Genomic DNA, 20274 nt, shown 5'->3' on the forward strand with positions numbered 1-20274 from the left:
CTTTGTTTGATTTCTATAGCAGAAACTATGGAGGCAAGGCTGCGTGCCATGGAGGCCAGGGTTACTTCCTTAGAGGCTGAAGTGGCAGACCTGAAAGGGGAGATTGAGCAGCAAAGGCAGCAGAGGGAGGCGGAAGAACGTAGGTTATGTTCCCCACTGCCCAACTCTTCTCACACTGTGGCTAAGGCCACTAAAAAGTGTATGCATGTAAACTAAAAAAATTGGAAAATATGTGTGGCACTAATGTGTACTTTTTCTCCCTCCCCACACAGTTAAGAAGAAGGAGGACGAAGACCTGTTCCGCCGCAAAGTCAGGGGGACCATGGGACGGTTGTGCAGGAGAGTGAGGGAGATGGAAGGGGCTGGGGAGGGGAGCAGTGGGACCTGAGTTTTGTTTTCTGTTTGTGTTTTGGGGTGGGGGGTGTTGGGGGGGTTCCTAGTTACATTGCCCATTTTTCTATCCCTGTTAAATATATGAATTTGTTAAAAAAAAGTTGGCTTTCTTGGAGGGTGGGGGTGGTGGTGGGGGGGTCCAAGTTACATTCCCTTGTTTTTTTCCCCTGTTGAACTGTTTTTGAAAATAAAATGTTGTTGTAAATTTCCTGAAAAAGACTCCAGTGTGACTCCTTACACTCGCACACCTTTCACCCCAAACTCCTAAAACACCTTTAACCTTTAAAACACCCTCCAACCTCCAACCCACACAACGGTGCCAGAATAGGCACAATCACTTGAGAGGGTACACAGAGACAGAGTCAAAAATATAAACTTTATTTAACAGACAACAGCAAACACAGATAACTAGACAAACTGGCCCAAACTAGGAGGGGGAGAACTTGTCCGCGGGTTTAACGATTCTCTTCCCGAGAACAGTCCTCCTTCTCGTTTGGGTCGAGGCATTCTGAGACGGGGTGGGTGGGGTGGGTGCTGGAGGTGGTGGGGGAGGTGTGGGTGGGGGGGGGACGTGCACGGTAATCTGAGGAGGGGTGGCCGCCTCCATAACCGCGACCGCCCTCTCCATCAGCCTCCTTATCAGGCGAACCTCCTCCACGCTTTCGCGTAGGGATTGGTTCGACTCTCTAAGGATGGCACGGAATTTTTTTCCCTCCTGGGCCACGAGGGAGAGCATCGCCTGGTCTGCGGCAGCGGCACGCCTGGACTCCTCCTGGCAGTGCTCCAGGATCCTTTCTCCCACACTAGTCAGGACGGAGACGCGCCGCAGCCTGCCGCGTTCCCTCGCCAGCCTCTCCTCAGCTTGGAGAGCACCTCTAGGTGGTGAGCCGGCTGGCTCGTCGTCTTCTGAAAGGACCTCTGTTGGCAAAAAAAGAGAAACAGAACTGTTAGTAACATCGAGACAGTCAAAACCCACCCTGGTGCACATGGTGGCCTTTCTTGGTTACTTGTTAAACCAAGACTCAGAACAATGCCAGGGGAGCACATGGTTATTGTTTGTTTGCCCATGGTGGCCTTTCTTGGTTACATGTTAAACCAAGACTCAGAACAATGCCAGGGGAGCACAAAAATGAAAAGGAAGCACACAGTTATTGCACACAGACATTGTCCTGCAGCCATGGCTCGAAAGGAATAGTTCATGCACGCTCACCATCTTGTATCTGTATACGCCTGCGCACGGCAGGAGGTCCAGCCACCCCACGCTCCTCCTCCTCCTGCGTCCCGGGTATGAAATCTGAAAAAAGGGAAAAAAGAACATGATTTAGGACCAAAGTGTGGCAAAGCAAGCTTCACACCCTAAAGCAGCAACGTTGAGGGACTCTCTTCTGTCTCTTAGCAGTGCTGCTGCCGTGCACAAACAGAAAAGCACAAAGCAGTTAAACCCCCCCCCCCTTATTGCAACTGATACTTACCAACATTTGTTGACGCCCCGGAATCACTGTCCTCTGCCACCGCTGCTGGGGACTCGAGGACCACCGTCCCAGGCATCTGTGTCTCTGTGGACAAGAGCAGAAAATAGTGAAAAAGGAGCAAGCATACAACCTGAACCACACAGCAAGGTCCCAAAGTAGTGGCTAGAGCACTGCAGAAGGCCTATGGCTGAGGCATGCTGCAAAACTGTTTGGGTTGTTGGTTAAACACAACCGTTTTAAAAAGCCACCCAAAGCAATCCACAAACATCCTAGCATAGCATGCGTTGCAACGAACACAAGGCATACAATAGTGAAAAAGGAGCAAGCATACAACCTGAACCACACAGCAAGGTCCCAAAGTAGTGGCTAGAGCACTGCAGAAGGCCTATGGCTGAGGCATGCTGCAAAACTGTTTGGGTTGTTGGTTAAACACAACCGTTTTAAAAAGCCACCCAAAGCAATCCACAAACATCCTAGCATAGCATGCGTTGCAACGAACACAAGGCATACAATAGTGAAAAAGGAGCAAGCATACAACCTGAACCACACAGCAAGGTCCCAAAGTAGTGGCTAAAGCACTGCAGAAGGCCTATGGCTGAGGCATGCTGCAAAACCGTTTGGCTTGTTGGTTAAACACAACCGTTTTAAAAAGCCACCCAAAGCAATCCACAAACATCCTAGCATATTATGCGTTGCAACGAACACACGAGAAAACGATTCCCAAACGTCAGAACACACATTTGCTCAAAATGAAATATAAAATAAAAAGAAAATTACTTACCGGAGGCAAGGGGCGTTTGCTCAGGAACCTCCTCTGGCTCCCCAGGAGCGATGGCCATTAGGTCCAGCGTGACCAATTCCGCGGCTCGTTGCTGGACGGGGGGTGGAGGCCGAAAGCTGGACGAGGTGCCCTCGCCGGGATCCTCCTCAGCGGGTGGTTCCTCGACCGGGGCAGCCGGCTTCCGAACCACCTTAAGGCTCCTCCCGACGCGCTTCGGCCTGCCGGCTCCTTCCCCGTCGCCGTACAGCGGGCGCTGCTCCTCAAAGTAGGGGCAGGTCACCTTCTCGTTGCCGGAACCCTTATTATGGTTCACGGCACGCATATACTCCGCCCGCATTGTTTTAGTTTTGGACCGGCATTCAAGGCTGGTCCTGTTGTGGCCCAGGGCACGCATCTTTATGGCCACTTGTTCGAAGACCTCCCTATTCCTGTGCGAGGACTGGAAGGCGTCCTGGATTTTCTCTTCCGAGAAAATCGCGATCAGGTCCCTGATCTCCGCGTCCCTCCAAGTTGGGCCACGGCCGGTTGCAGGAACGGACGACGCTTGCGAGGAAGATTCCATGGTGCCTTCGCTAGTAGCTGAGCAAAATGGTGGTGCGAGGTGCAGGGTGCAACGGATCATATACCTTCCCGCACACAAAGACAAAGGGACTAGCCGGCTCCTGATTGGTGGAGGGCAGTAGGGGACACGCACATTGGCCACATGAGGTCACATGTCACGTTCAAAACTCCTCGCGCGGGAACAGGATCTGCTCCTAATGGCCAGATTAGCGCCTTTTGTTTGACTTCTCGCATGTGCTGATTCGTCCACACGCGGGAAGAGCAGTTTGAACATGCAGCGGGAGCCATTTTAGTGAAATGTCCGCCATTACAAAAACGCATGCCGGTGTAAAACCGAGAGCAAGTGCAGCGGTACGCGACAGTTCCCCAATAATATTCACCAACCAAAGCATAAATCAATGACATGTAACTGGCGAACGTTCGTTGGCATGGTCAGCGTACAGTTTTTTAAAATGAACGGTGGACGGCGACTCCGCTTGCCGGAGGTCTAGCCGCCGATGGAAGGGGTTGTCCGCACCCAAGCACAACCACGCACCCGGAACCACACAAAGACCCACTACACATAAACCGCCCCTCATGCTAGAATCATTTGTATTGAACCCCTCTAAGGTTAACAGGAGACTGCGAGCGGCGAACGTTCGTTGGCACGCTCAGAGGAAAGTTTTTTAAAATGCTCCCTGTACGTTGACTCCGCTAGTACTGGCCGAAGGTAGACGGGGTTTTAAGCTTTGGGCAAATGTTTGGAACGTGACGGTGTGTGCCACTGTGCTTTTGAAAAACTCTTGTGGTGTCCGGGCAGAATTTCCGAAAGTGATCATGCTTGAAAGCCAGTCGCTGTCTCGTTGCCTCGTAGATCCCCGCTCGCTCGGAGAAAAAAAATGGCGGACAGTTCGCCGGAAGTTTGGAGGAAAGGCTCGGGAGGAGGGACTTTGAAGAAACTGCAACAATGGTAACGCACAAGTCTGTGGCGCTATTGTCGCAGATTGGTTGCAGGAGTGTATCGCTATCCGGAGGGTGAATCCACTTTTCTGGATTCCCCTAGAAGCGCTACAACGAAGCGCTTTTTGCGGGTCGGTTGCAGGACTGTTGCAGATTGTGTACGACGTCGTGGGTTATGGCAAATTTGTAGCGTTTCCAATTGGCAACCATCCTGCTACTTTGAAGCCGTGCGAAATGGCCCTAAGAATTCCCCGTGTCCCCCCTTCCCCAAGGCAGTGGGCGAATTTTAGGTTGCCCACAAAGACTTTTAGATCCAGAAGGATTCCTGAATGCTCTGCTGGATCTGAAGCCCCCAGCAACTCATTAGATGTTGGCCACCATTGATGAGATCGCCCTCTGACAGCCCATCTCTACCTGCTTGAAGCTGTTCTCCTGGTATAATGAGGAGCTGCATGAAAAGAAGCAGAAGCTGAGATGACTAGGCAGAAGTTGGAGGCAAACTTGTGAAGAGAACATCTTCTCTCATTAAAGCCTGAGATGGCCAAGAGAGAGGTTAAATGAGAATTTTATGCCATCACCATTGTGTTCATTTTACTCACACCTGGCTCAACTGTTTAGGGTAGTTTGGTCCTTGACTGTCCTGCAAGAAGTGTTTCCAATTAGTATTCAACTGGACATTAGCTGTGAAGCTTTTGTGAGTTACATCATGGATAAAATCTTGTCACTCCACCATGATCTTTCTCCAAAATTTATTGCTGTAAAGGAACTGGAAGAAGGAGTGTTTTGACAGTTTCAGATATCTTGTGCAGGACAATGTAGACAGGTTGCTAGCTTCAATGAGGCTGACCACATGTCCTCTAGACTAGTGGTCCCCAACCTTTTTATCACCGGGGACCACTCAACGCTTGACAATTTTACTGAGGCCCGGTGGGGGGGGTAGTTTACTCCTCTACTCTCAACCACTGCCCTAATGCTCTCTGATTGCTATGGTAATGTTTAAACATCCCTTCAAAATAAGATACAGACATGCCACAACAATGAACATAAGGAACATATTATTTTCATGGAAATTTTAACTCATGACAATGAGAAATCAATGGGAACCCTGAGCTTGTTTCTCTGCAACGAGATAGTCCCATCTGGGAGTGATGGGAAACAATGACACCCGAAGTGCGTTGTAAAGGGCCGGGGAGGATGAAGTAAAGGGCCGGGGGGGGGGGAGAAGGTGTCCTTTGCGGCCCACCTCCAATTAGTCGACAGACCACATGTGGTCCGCAGCCCACAGGTTGGGGATCGCTACTCTAGACCCCTTCCCCTCATGGTTTCAAAAAATGAGTGACAAGAAGGTATGAAGACTGCTCTGGTCCCTACTGACAGGGGCATTCCCGGACAGTCTGAAGGAGGCAGTAATCTGTCCTTTACTGAAGAAACCCTCGAAGAACCTCCAGTGCCCAGCCAGTTACCGCCCCATTTCACACCTCAGGTATTTGAGGAAGGGCTGCCATGGATGAACTGCTAGCTTTAGATGCCAGGCTGGACTCCTCGACAGGATGACAGTGCATCAAGAAGCTCTTTTCCTCCTCCATCTTCTTCTCTTTACCCTTCATTCCCACCATCTTTTCCTCTTCTTCCTCCTCCTGATAATGTAGCTGCATTGTCTTTCTACTCCCCCTCTTGTGTCCTTCAGTATCATCATATATACAAGTTTTCCTCTATTTCCCAGTCCTGCTGTAACCTCACAGCTGCTTCTGGCAAGCGGAAGAGCAAGTCCTGGGCCGGGGCAAGTGGGATGCCAGGTGACCCTCGGTATGGGCTGGCTTGTGCCCTGGGCGCCTGCATTGCAGCCCCTACCTGAAAGGGCCAGGAGTTGTGAATCTCTTTGAATATAAACAGCTCTCCCTAACCTTTACGTGTGAAGACAGCTCAGCTCCATATAGTTTTCCGGGTGCCAGTGCGTGTTGGTACAAAGAAAAGGCTGTTTTTTGTACTCCATGTTTCACTAGAGCGCTGAGAAAACTGTTCTGCTAAACAGTTAGAGGCTGCCACTCTTAACCGCTATGCACATTAAAGGCTCCCCTCAGTTCTCCATTGCGGTCCTTCCTCTTTCCAAAAAATGTTGCTTTGGGACTATTATAACCTGCCTCTGTGCTGGCTCCTTGGCCTGCTCTTCCTGTTCATGTAAGTTTCAGAAACCTCATGAATCAGCAGCGTGCTGTCCTCCCAGGAGCTGCCCCACAGTCCCTCTCTCTCGGGGAAGTGGACTCTGTGTACGTACACAAATGGAATTTAGATGGGAAGGAACTTGTCTTGGATTTGTCTCCCTGGCTGCAGCCTCCACAACATCCCCCAGTGTCATGTCTTTCCTTGCATGTTTTTGGTTTCTTTTGCAGGTCACCAAAGAGGCTTTTCCCCATTCTGCGGAGGAGTCTCTTCCTATCATCTCCGGGCTTAGGTCAAGGAGGGAACAAATAGACCCCAACTGGCATACGTATCCTTTTTAATGTTGTCCAGTTTTTTATGTGAAACCCTCAGGACAGTGGAGATGGCCTCGCAAGACGGGTGGTGGTGTCAGTGCAGCCAGCCTGATCTGGTGCTGGCCTTTACCAGCTGCCACCTCAGCCATTGTGTGGAATGTGTTCCATATAACGCCCAAGAAGCTGCTTGTTGGAAAAATTTATGTTATACTGCAGAAAGCCACAAAAGTTTCTTTTAGATTTCCCAGTGGGTCCTCAGTAGAGAAAGAGTCTGCCTTCCATGGATTGGCTCCATTACGGATATACAATTTAATCAAACAATCAATGGTCTTTCTCATCCCCTCCTGTCTAGTCCTTTTAGCTGGAGATACTGGGGATTGAACTGGGGACCTTCTGCACACCAAGCAGGGGCTCTGCTGCTGCTTGTGGGAAAATGTAGACCACTTCAATGTAATCCTCAGAGTAATCCTCTGGCGGCCTGTCTCCCGCCCCCTCTTTTCTGCTGCTAGCATTTAAAACTTCAAGGTTAGTATTTCTATAAAACAATAAATACTTATAATTTAAATAAAGGTGTTCCTGTGAGGATCCTAGCAGCCATATTTTGCACCAGTTGCAATTTCCGGGTCAGGGTCAAGAGCATGCCCACATAGAGCTAGTTATGGAAATTCTGGAGGTGACCATCACATGGATCACCATGGCCAGGTGTTCAGAGGACACTAGAGAGCTAGCTTGGTGTAGTGTATAGGAGTGCGGATTTCTAATCTGGAAAGCTGGATTTGATTCCATGCTCCCCTACGTGCAACCAGCTGGGTGACCTTGGACTTGCCACAGCCCTGATAAGGCTGTTCTAACCGAGCAGTAAAAGGGTGTCATGGGGAGCAGAAAGGGAAGGTGAATGTAAGCCACTTTGAGACTCCTTCAGCATATAAGAACCAGCTTTCTTCTTCTTCTTCTTCTTCTTCTTCTTCTTCTTCTTCTTCTTCTTCTTCTTCTTCTTCTTCTTCTTCTTCTTCTTCTTCTTCAGCCTGAATGGATGAAGAACAGTTTAGACAGTTAGCTAGGGCAGAGTCTGCACTTACTTTCTTTATTCCATTGTCAATCCTGTTGAATTCAGATCGCTTTGAACTCGATTCTTCCTTCCCCCTCCCCATTGAAACAGGAAAGTCTTCTGCATGTGGTTAGGGAGGCTCAGAAGGTGGGGGGGGGGGAGCCAAGCCTCTTTCTTTCTTTTCTTGAAGGGGGGGGGGAGAGGAGCCAGGCAGGGAGCCTCTTTCTTTTCTTGGAGGGGAGGGGGAGAGGATTGAAAAAGGCAGAGGAGGGAGGAAAACTCCGGGACCGACAGAAGTTGAGTGAAATTAGGGGCTTCTCCTTTAAGGCAAGCATGTCACATGACCAGGTGTAGCCTATCAGAGGTTCTCTACCACAGAGCTTTCTTTCCCAAGCTGGATATTCAGGCTTAAAAGCAGTCTGAGATATCGCACAATAAAGGTAGGGTCACTCTGGATCAATCCTTCTTGCTGCAGAAGGAAAATTAAAATTGCCCAAAATCCATACGGAAATCGCATTCTGTGTAGAGGGCAGGGACTGAATTGATCTGGGGTTGGAATAAAAGCTCCGTGCAGTTTACACCTAGGACTCTCTGTCTCCCCTCTTTCATTACAAAGTTGCTTCTCTTCTTAATAAAGATGTTTTATTATTTGAAGCATCCAAGTTCTCGGCTCTGTGTTGCATATTTAAACTCTTCTCACACTTACAACCACCACCGTTTTTTGTTAGTCAACCTCAGCTGAAAGATGAACGAAAAAGCAATATAACTTTTCTACTCTACAATTAACCGCATATATACATTTGAACAAAGCGTTAATATCACACTATTTCCAAACTTTGCAAATTTTGTGGCCATTAGTACTTTAAATAATGAAGTAAATCAGAAGAGGAGTCATTGCAATCAGAGACTTACCAGGTCTAACAGTGACCTCTCTGTATCAAAGTGGCTAGCACCCTCTACTGCACACCGACAACAGTGCAACCCAGTAACAACTAGATTTTAAGAAACCAAAAGCTGTATCTCATTAATCAAATGCTGCTAGCTCATTATCATGACCAAGACCTTTAAGTACCAAAGTCCCAATCTTGTTTATATATGCAGCTTCATTTTGTTTCAAACGTTTTGACTTAAAAGTCAAAAGTAAAAAAAAGTTTTGACTTAAAAGTTTTGAAGCAAGTCAAAACTTTTGTTCTCTAATGCAGTCACTAATCTGCATAACTAAGGAGCTTCTCTGCATGACTAATAGAACATCTCAGGCAGGAGAGAAATGAATCGGTGAAAAGCCTCTTTCAGAAACAACGCTTAAAAGACAAAGCACCGAAGAGGCAGTTCACCATGCAGAGCAAAATCAGTTTTGCGGAGTAAATTCACTCTTCTATGCAGAGCTCAGAAAAACAACAATGTATTTAGTGAGTTTTCATCAGCTTATCCATCATGCAGAAGAGGCTCTGTTTTTTTTAGTGTTGATTACAGAAATAATCCCTAATATTATTACAGTTTATTATTATTAGTGTTGATTACAGAAATAATCCCTAATAAGGCAGGGATTCCCAACCAGAGTTCTGGGGACTCGAGAAGTGGGCTAAACTGAATAAAATGAAGTTCAATAGGGACAAATGTAAAGTTCTGCATTTAGGTAGGAAAAACCATCTACACCAATATAGGATGGGGGAGACTTGTCTTGCCAGTAGCATGTGTGAAAAGGATCTAGACCATACATTGAACATGAGTCAACAGTGTGACTCGGTAGCTAAAAAGGCAAATGGGATTTTGGGCTGTATCAAACCGAATATCGTGTCCAGATCACGGGAGGTGATGGTACTGCATTACTCTGCTCTGGTTCGGCCTCACTTGGAGTTCTGTGTTCAGTTTTGGGCACCCCAGTTGAAGTGGGATGTTGACAAACTGGAGCATGTCCAGAGGGGGGAGAGGACTGGGGGGGGGGAGAGGACTGAAAGGGGATCTGATAAGCAACCTCAAGTATTTAAAAGACTGCCATATAGAGGGTGTTTTCTCTTGCCCCAGAGGGACGGACCAGAACCAATGGGATTAAATTAATTCAAAAGAAATTCCGTCTCAACATCCAGAAGAAGTTCCTGACAGTTAGAGCGGTTTCTCAGTGGAACAGGCTTCCTTGGGAGGTGGTAGGTTTTCCATCTTTGGAAATTTTTAAACAGAGGCTGGATAGCCATCTGACGGAGAGGCTGATTCTTTGAAGGCTCAACGGGGGTGGCAGGTTACAGTGGATGGCTGGAGCGGCGGTCAGGGTGGCAATGGCGGCGTGCAGGGAAGGCAGCGGTTTGGGGGAGCGGGGCTTGGGGTTTGGGGGGACTCGTCAGCTCGGTGCCAAGGGGCTGTTTGGCCCTTTGGGGCCGGAATGGGAAGCAGAGGGCTCAATCGGCAGGCCCTCTGCTTGCTTTGCGCCTGCTGATTGGGCCCTCTGCTTGCCATTCTGGGAGGAAGGGGCCAACGGCTACCCTTCCTCATCCCGGGCAGGGTCCTCCACCAGGGCCCTTATTTAAGATAGAAGAACTACCCCAATGACAAAATACATAGATTTCTTGGGGGCTGTTTCTTCTTTCTGAACACATCTTCTGGCACATGACGTGAAATGGAAATGACCATGGACCAGACATCCATAGTCCCACCCCAGGAAGCATGGCAGAAGAGAAGGGAGGCAGATGGCGGAGGATGACGAGAAGGCCAAGACAGCAGCTGTATTGAACCTGTAGTCCCAGGCAGTGGCTGCGCTGTCGCTGCCCATCTTCCAAGGTTGGTCCCGCTCTCCTGAGGGTGCGATTGGCCTCGGAAGACAGGCAACGCAGGTAGCAGTGGCAGAGCAGCAAGGCCCAGTGCTGAGCACTGCTCGGTGTTCTGCCACCAGTGCCGCTGCCTGTCTTCCGAGGCTGGTCCCACCCTCAGGAGAGCAGTGACGGCTCAGAAGATGGAGGCGGAGATGCAGAGGAGGCGGCAGCAGAGCAGTGAGGTCCAGTGCTGAGCTCCGCTTGGTGCTCTGCTGCCGCTGCCACCTGTATTCCACAAAATGACTAAGACGCTGCTTGCTGGAAAAATGTATTTGTTTATAGTATGCTAATTGGTAACTGACTATTGTCTTGGGAGACACTATTTTCTACTGTCCATGTATTATTTTATTATTTATATATTGTATGGCACGTGTGTAAAACTGTCAGGAGATATTGTCTGGTTGCCAAGCAAGAGATAATCGGGGGGTGCTTTGCCATTGCCTGCCTCCACATCAGGAACCGGGTGTTCCTTGGAGGCCACCCTCCCAAGTGCTAGCCAGGGCTGACCCTGCTTAGCTTCAGAGATCTGATGGGATTGGGCTGGCCTGGGCTATCCAGATCCAGGTCCAGGTGACCTTAAGAAAGAGCTCAAAACAGTTTTCTCTGTGTTTTGCCAAAAACAGCTGAGCAAATACCCCAAAGCATTGCTGTAATCCAGGAAGGATTGCAAATGGTAGGTATGAGGTAGGTGGGGCTCAGAGAGCTATGAGAGAACTGGGACTGGCCCCAGGTCACCCAGCAGGTTGCATATGGAAGAGGAGTGGGGAATCAAACCAGGTTCTCCAGATTAGAGGCCGTTGTTTTTAACTACAACACCACCCAAACTTCCTCTGCTTTCACTAGGTATAATAAGTCCCACCCCTCTTTCCTACTTTCATAGCAGTCTTCCCGTTTAAATTAAACAAAAAAAGCACTAAATCAATTCCTGTACCATTTTTAAAAAGAAGAGCAATTTAATTTACACAGAAGTACTAAATGTACATAGTTCTTTTAAAAAATTGTTATACACAATAAATACAGTACAAAATAATTTTATAGTACTATATTTTGTTTTTTGAACTGTGATGACGTTCAAACTGGTACCAGTGGGAGAAGGAAGGAAAGAAAGAAAAAATGTTTTTTTTTTAATACTAAAACGAGTTGGGGCATAATTTATGCTTCCTTTTATTTGCAGAGCCATCCTATTTGGTATTAGGTGGGAAATCTGAAGGGTTCAGAAGGACATTAGTGGATTTTCATAATTCCCCCCAAAGTGTCCTTTTAAAAATTACTCTTCCCACCCCCCCACCGCCCTTTAGTTTGGTGATAAGTAGAAGGGGGCAGGTAGAATTTTATCTAGTGTTAAGAATTGCATCTCTCTTCAGAATGCCCCCTTTAGTCTCCCCAAAACTCAATCAAAATTAAAACATGCAGAAGGAACTTTGGCTTCTGTGCTACAAAAGCAAAAAATGCGCAGTCACTTAATTTCATAGTGTCTGAAAAGGTTTAAAATAAATAAATAAAAAACCAAATATGCTTCCACAATGCGTGTGGTGGTTTCTTTCTTTCTTTTTTTTTTGAAGGGAATAACTTTTTGTTCAAATTTAACCCTCTCACATTTTTCTTTTAGGAAGGAAATTAAAGGACGCTAAATAAAAAGCCTGGGAAGTCAGACCATTATTGCTTCCTAACCATATATACTTCCCATCTCATTTCAAGAGAGCAAGGGGGCTAACCGGTGGAGGGCATGTCATGCTTTAAAACAAGTAGTGTTTCAAAACCCATCACGCCAGATTTCTCCAGCCGCTCTTTGAGATGAAACGACCAGCATGAAGACAGGAATAAATCAAGAGGCAGCTTTTTATTTTGTACCTCTTCAGAGTGCAAACCAAGTAACATAGCCCTCTTTCTTTACAGCTAAGTTTTATGATCACAATCCAATGCAGAAGTTCTCCAAAATAAACTACTGTAAAAATGAACAGGAGCTTGCAGGACAGTTAAAGTTCCTGCCCATCCCAGCAACAGCGTTGGGCCGGAGAAATTCTTACGGGACTGTATCGTAAGCAAAGAAACCCTGAACCCTGGGTCCTGCGATTCATTGTGGAAGATAACAGGGCCACTTAGATACGCTACTCCCCAGCACAGGCAGTGTGCAATGTGGCACATGTAAGGCTTTGAAGCGGGGTGCTGGTATTACTAACTTTCTCATGCACTTTACACACTTTTAAAAATGGGGTGAGTTTTGAAACATACTTTGTCGAAGACAAAAAAGAGAGAAATGTTGACCTTTCAACCTTCTTTTTGGTTCAATAATAGCCCTAAAAAATTATTCTTCAGTAAAATGCATTTTTAAGACACAAACTTTCTCCTCTACTTTCACAAGACACGATAAAGGGGTGTGTATGTGTGTGTGGGGGGACAGATACTAAAAATAGTTTTGGACCAACAACCAGCATTCTCCAGAATGTTCTGTTTTCCCTTTGTAACAACATTTTAGGGTAGACAGACCATTAAACTCTTATCTTGGGGAGGGGTCTAACCAAGATAACCAGTTCTAGGAAAACAGACGCAGGCTTGTTTTGGATTGTGTGCTGAAATGAGCCGGAGAAGAAAAAGAAATGGAACACAGAAAAGCTAGTGATGGGCTTGAATGTCCTTGCTCAAAATGGAAATGATGGTAAGGCAACAGAATTTAAAAAAAAACATTAGGCCCAAATGCAGTCTTTGTCCATCTAACTGAAAGCTACAGAGGAGTCAGCTCTGGACCTTCAACAGCCATTATTTTAAAATACTTTAAAGCAAACCTGATGCAGCAGCATCCACACCTACACACCTACCCAGGGAAGAGTGAGGGTCAGGGCAACATTGCTCAGAATTTCAAATGAGTCACTGCTCTAAGGTGGCATTGCAATGGGATCTTGGGCAACCCAACTGGCCATAAAATCATATTTTCCCCTCTGAACTTTTAAAGGAACTTATAACCAAGTCTTCCCTCCCATACGCACTCACTGATTCTGCGACTGTTGAGATACGTCCCCTACATTTCCTATTAGTTCTCAGAATGAATACATCAAATGAGCTCATAGATAACATTAAGGCCTCATAGGTCACTAGGTTTGGCATTGAGGGAGGGGAGAGCAAATGAGGCTTGATACTCTTGGGAGTTTTTCTGTCCTCAGGATAACAGAAATGGCCAGAGTGTGTCACCATCTGACTTGTCCCCTTAAAAGGCCTCAATTTAAGAACAGTGATTGAAAATCCAGACTTTTAGTGTGTGTATTTTTGTTAAATAAGTATCCTCACCCTAGCAGTATGGCAAAAGAAATTTGGGGTGGCGATGTTCAGTATTATGACTATTTTGAAAAGATGAGAATTAGAAAAGTTATTGCAGCCATTTTGGCTAGAGCAGCCTTTTTTTTCCAGAAAGCAAGGTAAAAAAATTCTTTCCATCAGAATGAGGAATTCCAGGAATCAGACTGGGACCCTTCCAAAAAGAAGTTATCAATGAGACTGTTTCAAGCCTGCTTGGCAGGCAAATGGGTGGGGGTGGAGGGTTTAGAAAGGACAGTGTGGAGGATTTCAGAGGGCAGCTATAGAATTTCCAAGCCATTGAAACCCAAATTATAGCATTTCTTTTTCCTTAGGAAGAAATAAAGAAGTCTGAGGGGAGGAGAAAATAAAAGATTTATAGCTAATGGCTGAACGCAGTTCATTTGGCATCCTTCCAGAAGGACAAACAGCAGATCTCCAAGTTGGGCTAGTTGGGCCTTCTGCTTTTGGTTTATATTCTGGGATAGCAGCCAGAAGAGAGGTCAGCCAGCTTTTAATCTAAAAATGCAGTGTCAAGAAAAGAAATCCATCTTTTTATAAGTTGGGTGGGAGAGATGAAGAGCTAGGGTTGGGGAGGGATGCAGTGGCATGAAACAAGAAACCCAATTTCAGTAGTAGATAAATGGGCTGTTATTAGGCAACTCTGAAAATAACAAACAACAGGCCTCTACTCAATAAGAACAAAGAAAATACACATTAGCAGTCGCAGCAGTTCTCTAAAATGTGGATATGTGTTGATTTTAAGGAAAAGGCAGAACTGTAAGAAGGGACTATCAACAGGCCAAGCAGGGGCGCATGCAAAAGCTTGATCTCACACTAGACTCTCAGCCAAATCTAACCCAGCAAAATCTCAGAACCCCTCCACGTTTAAGACAGCACTATTGTTAGTCACTTCTGTACTACATGATCACTGTAGGATATCAGTACTATCAGACAGTGAATGAGTGCGTTATTCTGTTCGCCTTCTGCCGCCATCACCCATGTTAAAACAATCTCCTGAAAACCCTGTGTGTTTCAACATACCTACATAAAACAATACAGGTTACAGCCTGTGAGCCACCACTTTCAGAAGGCATATGATTTGCTTGCGCTGTTTATGCATCTTTCAAGCCCCTGGTGGAGTGTCCAAGAGTATGGCCACATTGCTCCCATTATAGGTTCTCCTTGGACATGGATCTCTTTAGTGGGTGCCTATTTCTCTCACCATCTCCATAACAAAGAAGGGAGGAGGAAGCATTAAGGAACTTTGGTCCCTAAAAGGAAAAATGGAAGCTGGACTACAGAGTTTGTATGAAGGTTAATTTGTCTGGAAGATTGTGAATGGTTGAAAGATGGGGTAGCCCGATCCCTCCTCCCTAAAAAAGCCTTAAGGGCAGCCAATTCAAGCCTCCTCATACTTTCAAACTCATGTCAAATTTTTAAATGTTGCTGCAGTGCTGGTGGTGGGGTGGAGAATACAAAATGAAGGAGATGGCAGTAAGTTTTGATCACTTTCTCTTAGTGCAAGAGTGGGTAAGCCTGTAAATTATAGCTGATTTCTGATCAAGAGGAAGTGGTGGTACTTCACCTCTGAACAGAAGCACGTATACATTCAGCTGCTATAGGCGGAAGCGACCTGGCTATACAATGTCTGTATGACTTCAAATTGTAACTGTTCCTGCAGGCCAGAGTACTGTTTGGTGTGCATTTCAGGTGGTGAATGTGATTGTAAGCTGACGGCTACCTGACACAACTATGATCATTTGTCAGTAAGTATATTTGCTCTTTAAAGAGCTAACTGCTGAAGGGTTCTGTCTAACTCCAAAGCTGCTATGCAATTTGACCAACAAGACACTGTCTGCTGACAAGCCATTGCCCTGCCTGGCTTGCAGGTTGTAGCCCTTTTACCTCACACAGTCCAGCTGCGGAGGAAGAAAAGATGACCCTGTTTTCTTTGGAGCAGGTGACAATGCCACAGTGGATGGCGCGCTTGTGTATACCAGTTCAGCAACATATTTAGCATCCATCCTTACAGACCAAGGACACATGCAAGATCCGTAAGATGCACAGGAGAAAATGGGTTCCAAATGCCTTGTAGGGATAAGGAACCTAAGCGCGCAAGGACCGGAGAATGAAGAATGTCACTTGGGGAAATCTGTAGTTGCTGCCATGCTAGGAAGCAGGTAACGACAAGCAGTCTCATTTTCAGGGCCCATGTAAAGTGTAAGGGGGGGACTAGCAGCTCCCATTTAGGGTCTTTGTCCTCTCTTGATGGATGCCACTATACTGTTCTGAAGTAGCTGCTGGGCTCATGTACATGATTCCAACCTTCTGTGAATTGAGACAAAAGGCAGGCTGAGGATTTAGAAACTCAGCTCAGCCAACTGAAGCATAAATTGTCTGCAAGAACTCTTCACATGTTATACTAGTCATTCTTGGATTTCCCCTTTCTCTAGGGAATGCCTCGAGTTCTACCTGTGAATGTATTGAGCTACCTGAGCAGTGAACTGAGCAGTCATGCTAGCGTGAACCTGAGGCACATGCAAGTAAGCAAGAAGTCAGGAGAACTAGGAGAACTGTGAAGGCAAGGGACTAAAGAATAGAAAAGGCGAAGGGGAGTAAACCAAAACCACGGGAAAGGAGCAAAGCAGCAGCCCAGGTCCAAAATATGAAAAAGCACACATCCACACCCACACCCAAAATATAGCAAGCGAGATCATGCTTAGCTTTCCACCCTTGCTTGGGTTTCAAAGGCAACCCCCCCACCAGGTCGAAAAGTAGGACCTGCCCAGCCACCCAGTGCCCGATAGGAGCAGGAAGAGGCTTCTTTCTGATCACACAGCTGTCAAGATTATGGGTTGATGTGGTTGTAAAAGGGGAGGAGGGAGACAGATTGATGCCTTCTTGCTACAACTTTCCTTATCCCACCCATTGCTGCTGTGTTTAACCTGATCCACCTATGTCTGAAAAGGGACCGTTTTTCTTTTTTGAAACGGGTTTATTTGTAAACTTAAATCATGCTTAAATCATGTTTTTGGTAAGCATTAGTGTTTGTATCACTTTTTCCAGAATTATTTTTTGTAAAAAAAAAACCCTGACCTTTTATATTTCAAATAACTTAAAAAGTAATCTGTCAAATCAATTACATGACCACCTCTTGTGGCAACTCCCATGGAGCATTCTTCCTCCCTCCCCAATTCCTTTGGCCTCCCCACCGGCTTCCAACCTGGGATTTGTTAAAATGTCCTAAAGATACTTGAGGGATTTAAGGAAGCTGTATGTGTGGAATAAAACCCGATCATCACCATAATTCAGAGATTCAAATTAGCAGTTTGTTACAGAATCTAAATATTACACAGCCAACACTACCTATGGGCCCCCAAATCCAACCCCCTCCCACTTGCTTCTCTGCTTCACATTTGCTGCATTTTTAAACAATTTAAATGGTGCATGTGATGAGACAAGTGTATTGTAAAAGTCCAGCCAGAGCTTGTACTTTACAAACAACTAAAACCCATCGTATAAACACTTGAATGGATGAAGCCTCTTTTTGGACATCCTCTTCGTCGCCCCCACCCCAGCTCCCACCCTCCCCCGATTTTCTTCCTTCTGGTGTCAGGCCCAACCTATTGGGTCTCTGGGAAGTGGCACCTTTGCTTCCAACCGTTTTCCCAGCCAGCAGAAGCTGCTACAGCTCGAGTCCCTGGCTCACTTTGTACAGTCTCTGCTCAGTTGAGTCTCCTGTTATCTGTTCAACGTCCTTGCGCCAAGGCCGCCGTTGTGATTGGGGGCAAGGTAAGTGTCCGTGCGGTGGGCGGGGGAGGAGAAAGGAGAGGAGGAGTTGTATGAGGAAGAGGGTGTCCGGGTGACCTGGCCCCCAGCTTGAGGCTGCTGCAAGTTGAGGATGCTGTCGATGGCGCTCTGCAGGTGCTCGTTGAGGGAGTCATCCTGCGGGCTGTCGCTGGAGAAGCTGGCGTTATCTACGTCAAAAGACTCTGATTTCCTACGTTTGGCTGGGGGCAGGGGGACCTCCCATGTGAGTTCAGAGGCAGAGCCATGGTCCGCGGGGTCGGTCTTTATCATCCGGTTATAAAACTCATCCTCAACCTCTGCTAATTCCTTCATAAGGCCACTGGTTGAATCATCGGTCTTAGGAGGGGCAGGGCTTTCTTGCATCACCAAGGAACGAGCATCGCTCCGGTTGAAGAAAGTATGCTTGGTATTCTGCTCCAACCTGCCCTTCTCCACCATGGCCCCGGAAGGGCTCTCATGAGTTTTGTGGGAGGTGATGACGCTCCTGGAGCCTCCATCTTGCTTGATGATGAGGGTGCTTGGCACCGTATCCACTTTCGGGATACTCCCTTTTGCACAAGAGTCAGGGGTTTTATCTGCTACGAAAGCATCCACATTCTCCCGGTAAGTCTTGCGGAGAGGAAGCCGGCAATAGGTCACCAAAGGCTTTTTCTCTGTGGACACTGCAGTGACATGGTCAACTGTCCCATTCATTTGCCCAGCCATGGAGGTGGTGGTTGTGGTGGTGGCGGCAATGGCTGAAGCCGACGGTTGCTGGTCAGCTGTTTTGATCACCGTACACACGGGCGGTGGTGTCTGATGAACTGGGTCCAAGGCAGTGTTGTGAACCACTTTGCTGAGGCCCGCCTCCTGCTTGATCTTCAGTTTCAGGCCAATCCGACTGCGGGCTTCATAGGTTTTGATGGGTGGCTTGCTCCTGGAAGGCAGGGCATCGTCATCGCCATCCAGTGAAGGAGAAGCCTTAGCCCACGTGACGGAAGGAGATCCTCCGCTGTGCTTGATGACCAGTTTGGTGGGGTTTATCTGGGTCGCCGTCTGTACCGGTGGGGCTTTTGGGTTCTCAGAAGCCAAAGCAACACTGCTGGCCACACCACCATGAGCCAGAGAAGAAGCAAAGCTCTGCGAGCGTGAAGATGAGGAGACGTACTCATCTGCAAAAGAAGGACAGGCATCACAGGTTTAGATAGCAGCAGACCAAGCAGGACATGACACCACTGAGTTAGGTAATGGATAGCCCAGGCAAACCCAATCCCAACAGATTTTGGAAGTTAAGTAGGGTCCACCATGGCTAGCACTTGGATGGGCAACCTCCAATGAACATCAGGGCCATGCTGTGGGGGAAGGCAATGACAAACCACCTCCCAAAATCTCTTGCCTGACAGCCAGGCAGACTTAGGATCTCCTGGCTACATAACACACATGTTGTATGATAAATAAAGAAGCCTCATAAGGAACCAGGCCCTATGAGCAAAGGCTGAGGGACTTGGGAATGTTCAGCCTGGAGAAGAGAAGGTTGAGATGGGACAGAATTGCTCTCTAAGTATTTGATGTCACTTGGAGGAGGATGGGATCCACAATAATGGCTTTAAACTACATGCAGAATAGTACTGACTAGATATCAGGGGGGGAAATCACAGTCAGAGTAGTTAAGCAGTAGAATAGGCTGCCTAAAGAGGTAGTGAGTAGGGATATGAGATTTGATCTGGATCAGCCGGAGGTACCCAAATCAGCCTTGATTTGGGCATAAATCGGCTGAATCCAGTCCATTCCCCAATAAGTTTAAATGGCAGAATCAACTTTGTCCAAATTGCTGAATTGTGATTTGGTGTGATTCGGTGATTTGGATTAAAGGGTTAACAGAAAGGGGAGGGAGTTCTTTTTGTCTTTTCCAGGCAGTGGGGGGAGAGGTTGAGGTAGAGGCACAAAACCTGCAGTGTGGCTGCAGGAGCCTCTCCTCAAAAGAACCCCAAAGATGGGACCAGAGGGTCCAATTTTAGAATTACCAAAAAAAGGGTGCCCCCATCCAACCTCCATTTTTTCCTATGAAAGAATTTTATAAACAGTCCAGATAATCTATTTTTTCTCCTGTATCCTGTTGCAAGTTTGGTGTCTCTACCTCAACACCTGCCCCACCCCACTTGCCCCCGAGCCCAGAAAGACAAAAAGGGCAAAATCCCCATAGACTTTAATGGCATCATTGAAACCAAGCTATGGATGATTCAGATAAATCAGATTCAGCATGAATCTGAAATGGTCCAACTTTTTTTTTTTGCGCACATCCCCAGTGGAGACTGCACTTGCTGTCTTCAAGCAGTAGCTAGACAGATCCTTCTCCTGGATGCTTAAGGTTGATCCTGCACTTAGGAGGGCGTACTAGATGGCCTGGATGGTCCCTTCCCACTCCGCTACTTGGTACAAACTGGTTGACTCCGCCACTTGGTACAAACTGGTGCCTGGAACAACCTAACCTGTTTCACAGATTTATCAATCTCTATTGAAGATGCTAGCATTTCATAGCAATGGCAGCATCACAGATATGGAGCCCATGCACCTGCACTGAATGAAATCCAAATGGGCTTCTCTCAAGTCAGTCAGATGGCCCTCAGGTTTGAAAGAATTCATGTGAGGCAGTGATACACATACCAAATCATACGCTCAACCAGAGCCTCCTAATCCTGGCACTTTGGTGGTTTACATACTT

At 47.0% G+C, this 20274-nt stretch overlaps 2 protein-coding genes across 11 annotated transcripts in view; both read right to left on the reverse strand.

Annotated features, from left to right (window-relative positions):
- Nucleotides 1–1020: 1020 nt before the first annotated feature.
- Nucleotides 1021–5985, reverse strand: LOC143838836 (uncharacterized). Its single transcript, XM_077340744.1, has 6 exons — nt 5887–5985; nt 2647–2944; nt 1866–1949; nt 1604–1687; nt 1060–1311; nt 1021–1028 (listed from the first exon to the last, which is right to left on the reverse strand). The coding sequence occupies exons 1-6, from the start codon at nt 5983–5985 to the stop codon at nt 1021–1023; spliced, it is 825 nt and encodes a 274-aa protein (XP_077196859.1).
- A 5417-nt stretch (nt 5986–11402) lies between these two features.
- The window catches only part of BICRA (BRD4 interacting chromatin remodeling complex associated protein), a 151146-nt gene continuing 142274 nt past the window's right edge, over nt 11403–20274 (reverse strand). For all 10 annotated transcript variants that reach the window (XM_077336494.1, XM_077336495.1, XM_077336491.1 and 7 more), the window contains one exon: nt 11403–18724. In XM_077336494.1, coding sequence (XP_077192609.1) covers nt 17505–18724 — 1220 coding nt within the window. In that variant the 3' untranslated portion in view covers nt 11403–17504. The remainder of the gene's footprint in view (nt 18725–20274) is intronic.

This window comes from Paroedura picta, chromosome 5 (genome assembly GCF_049243985.1).
Source record: "Paroedura picta isolate Pp20150507F chromosome 5, Ppicta_v3.0, whole genome shotgun sequence".
Classification (NCBI taxonomy): domain Eukaryota; kingdom Metazoa; phylum Chordata; class Lepidosauria; order Squamata; family Gekkonidae; genus Paroedura; species Paroedura picta.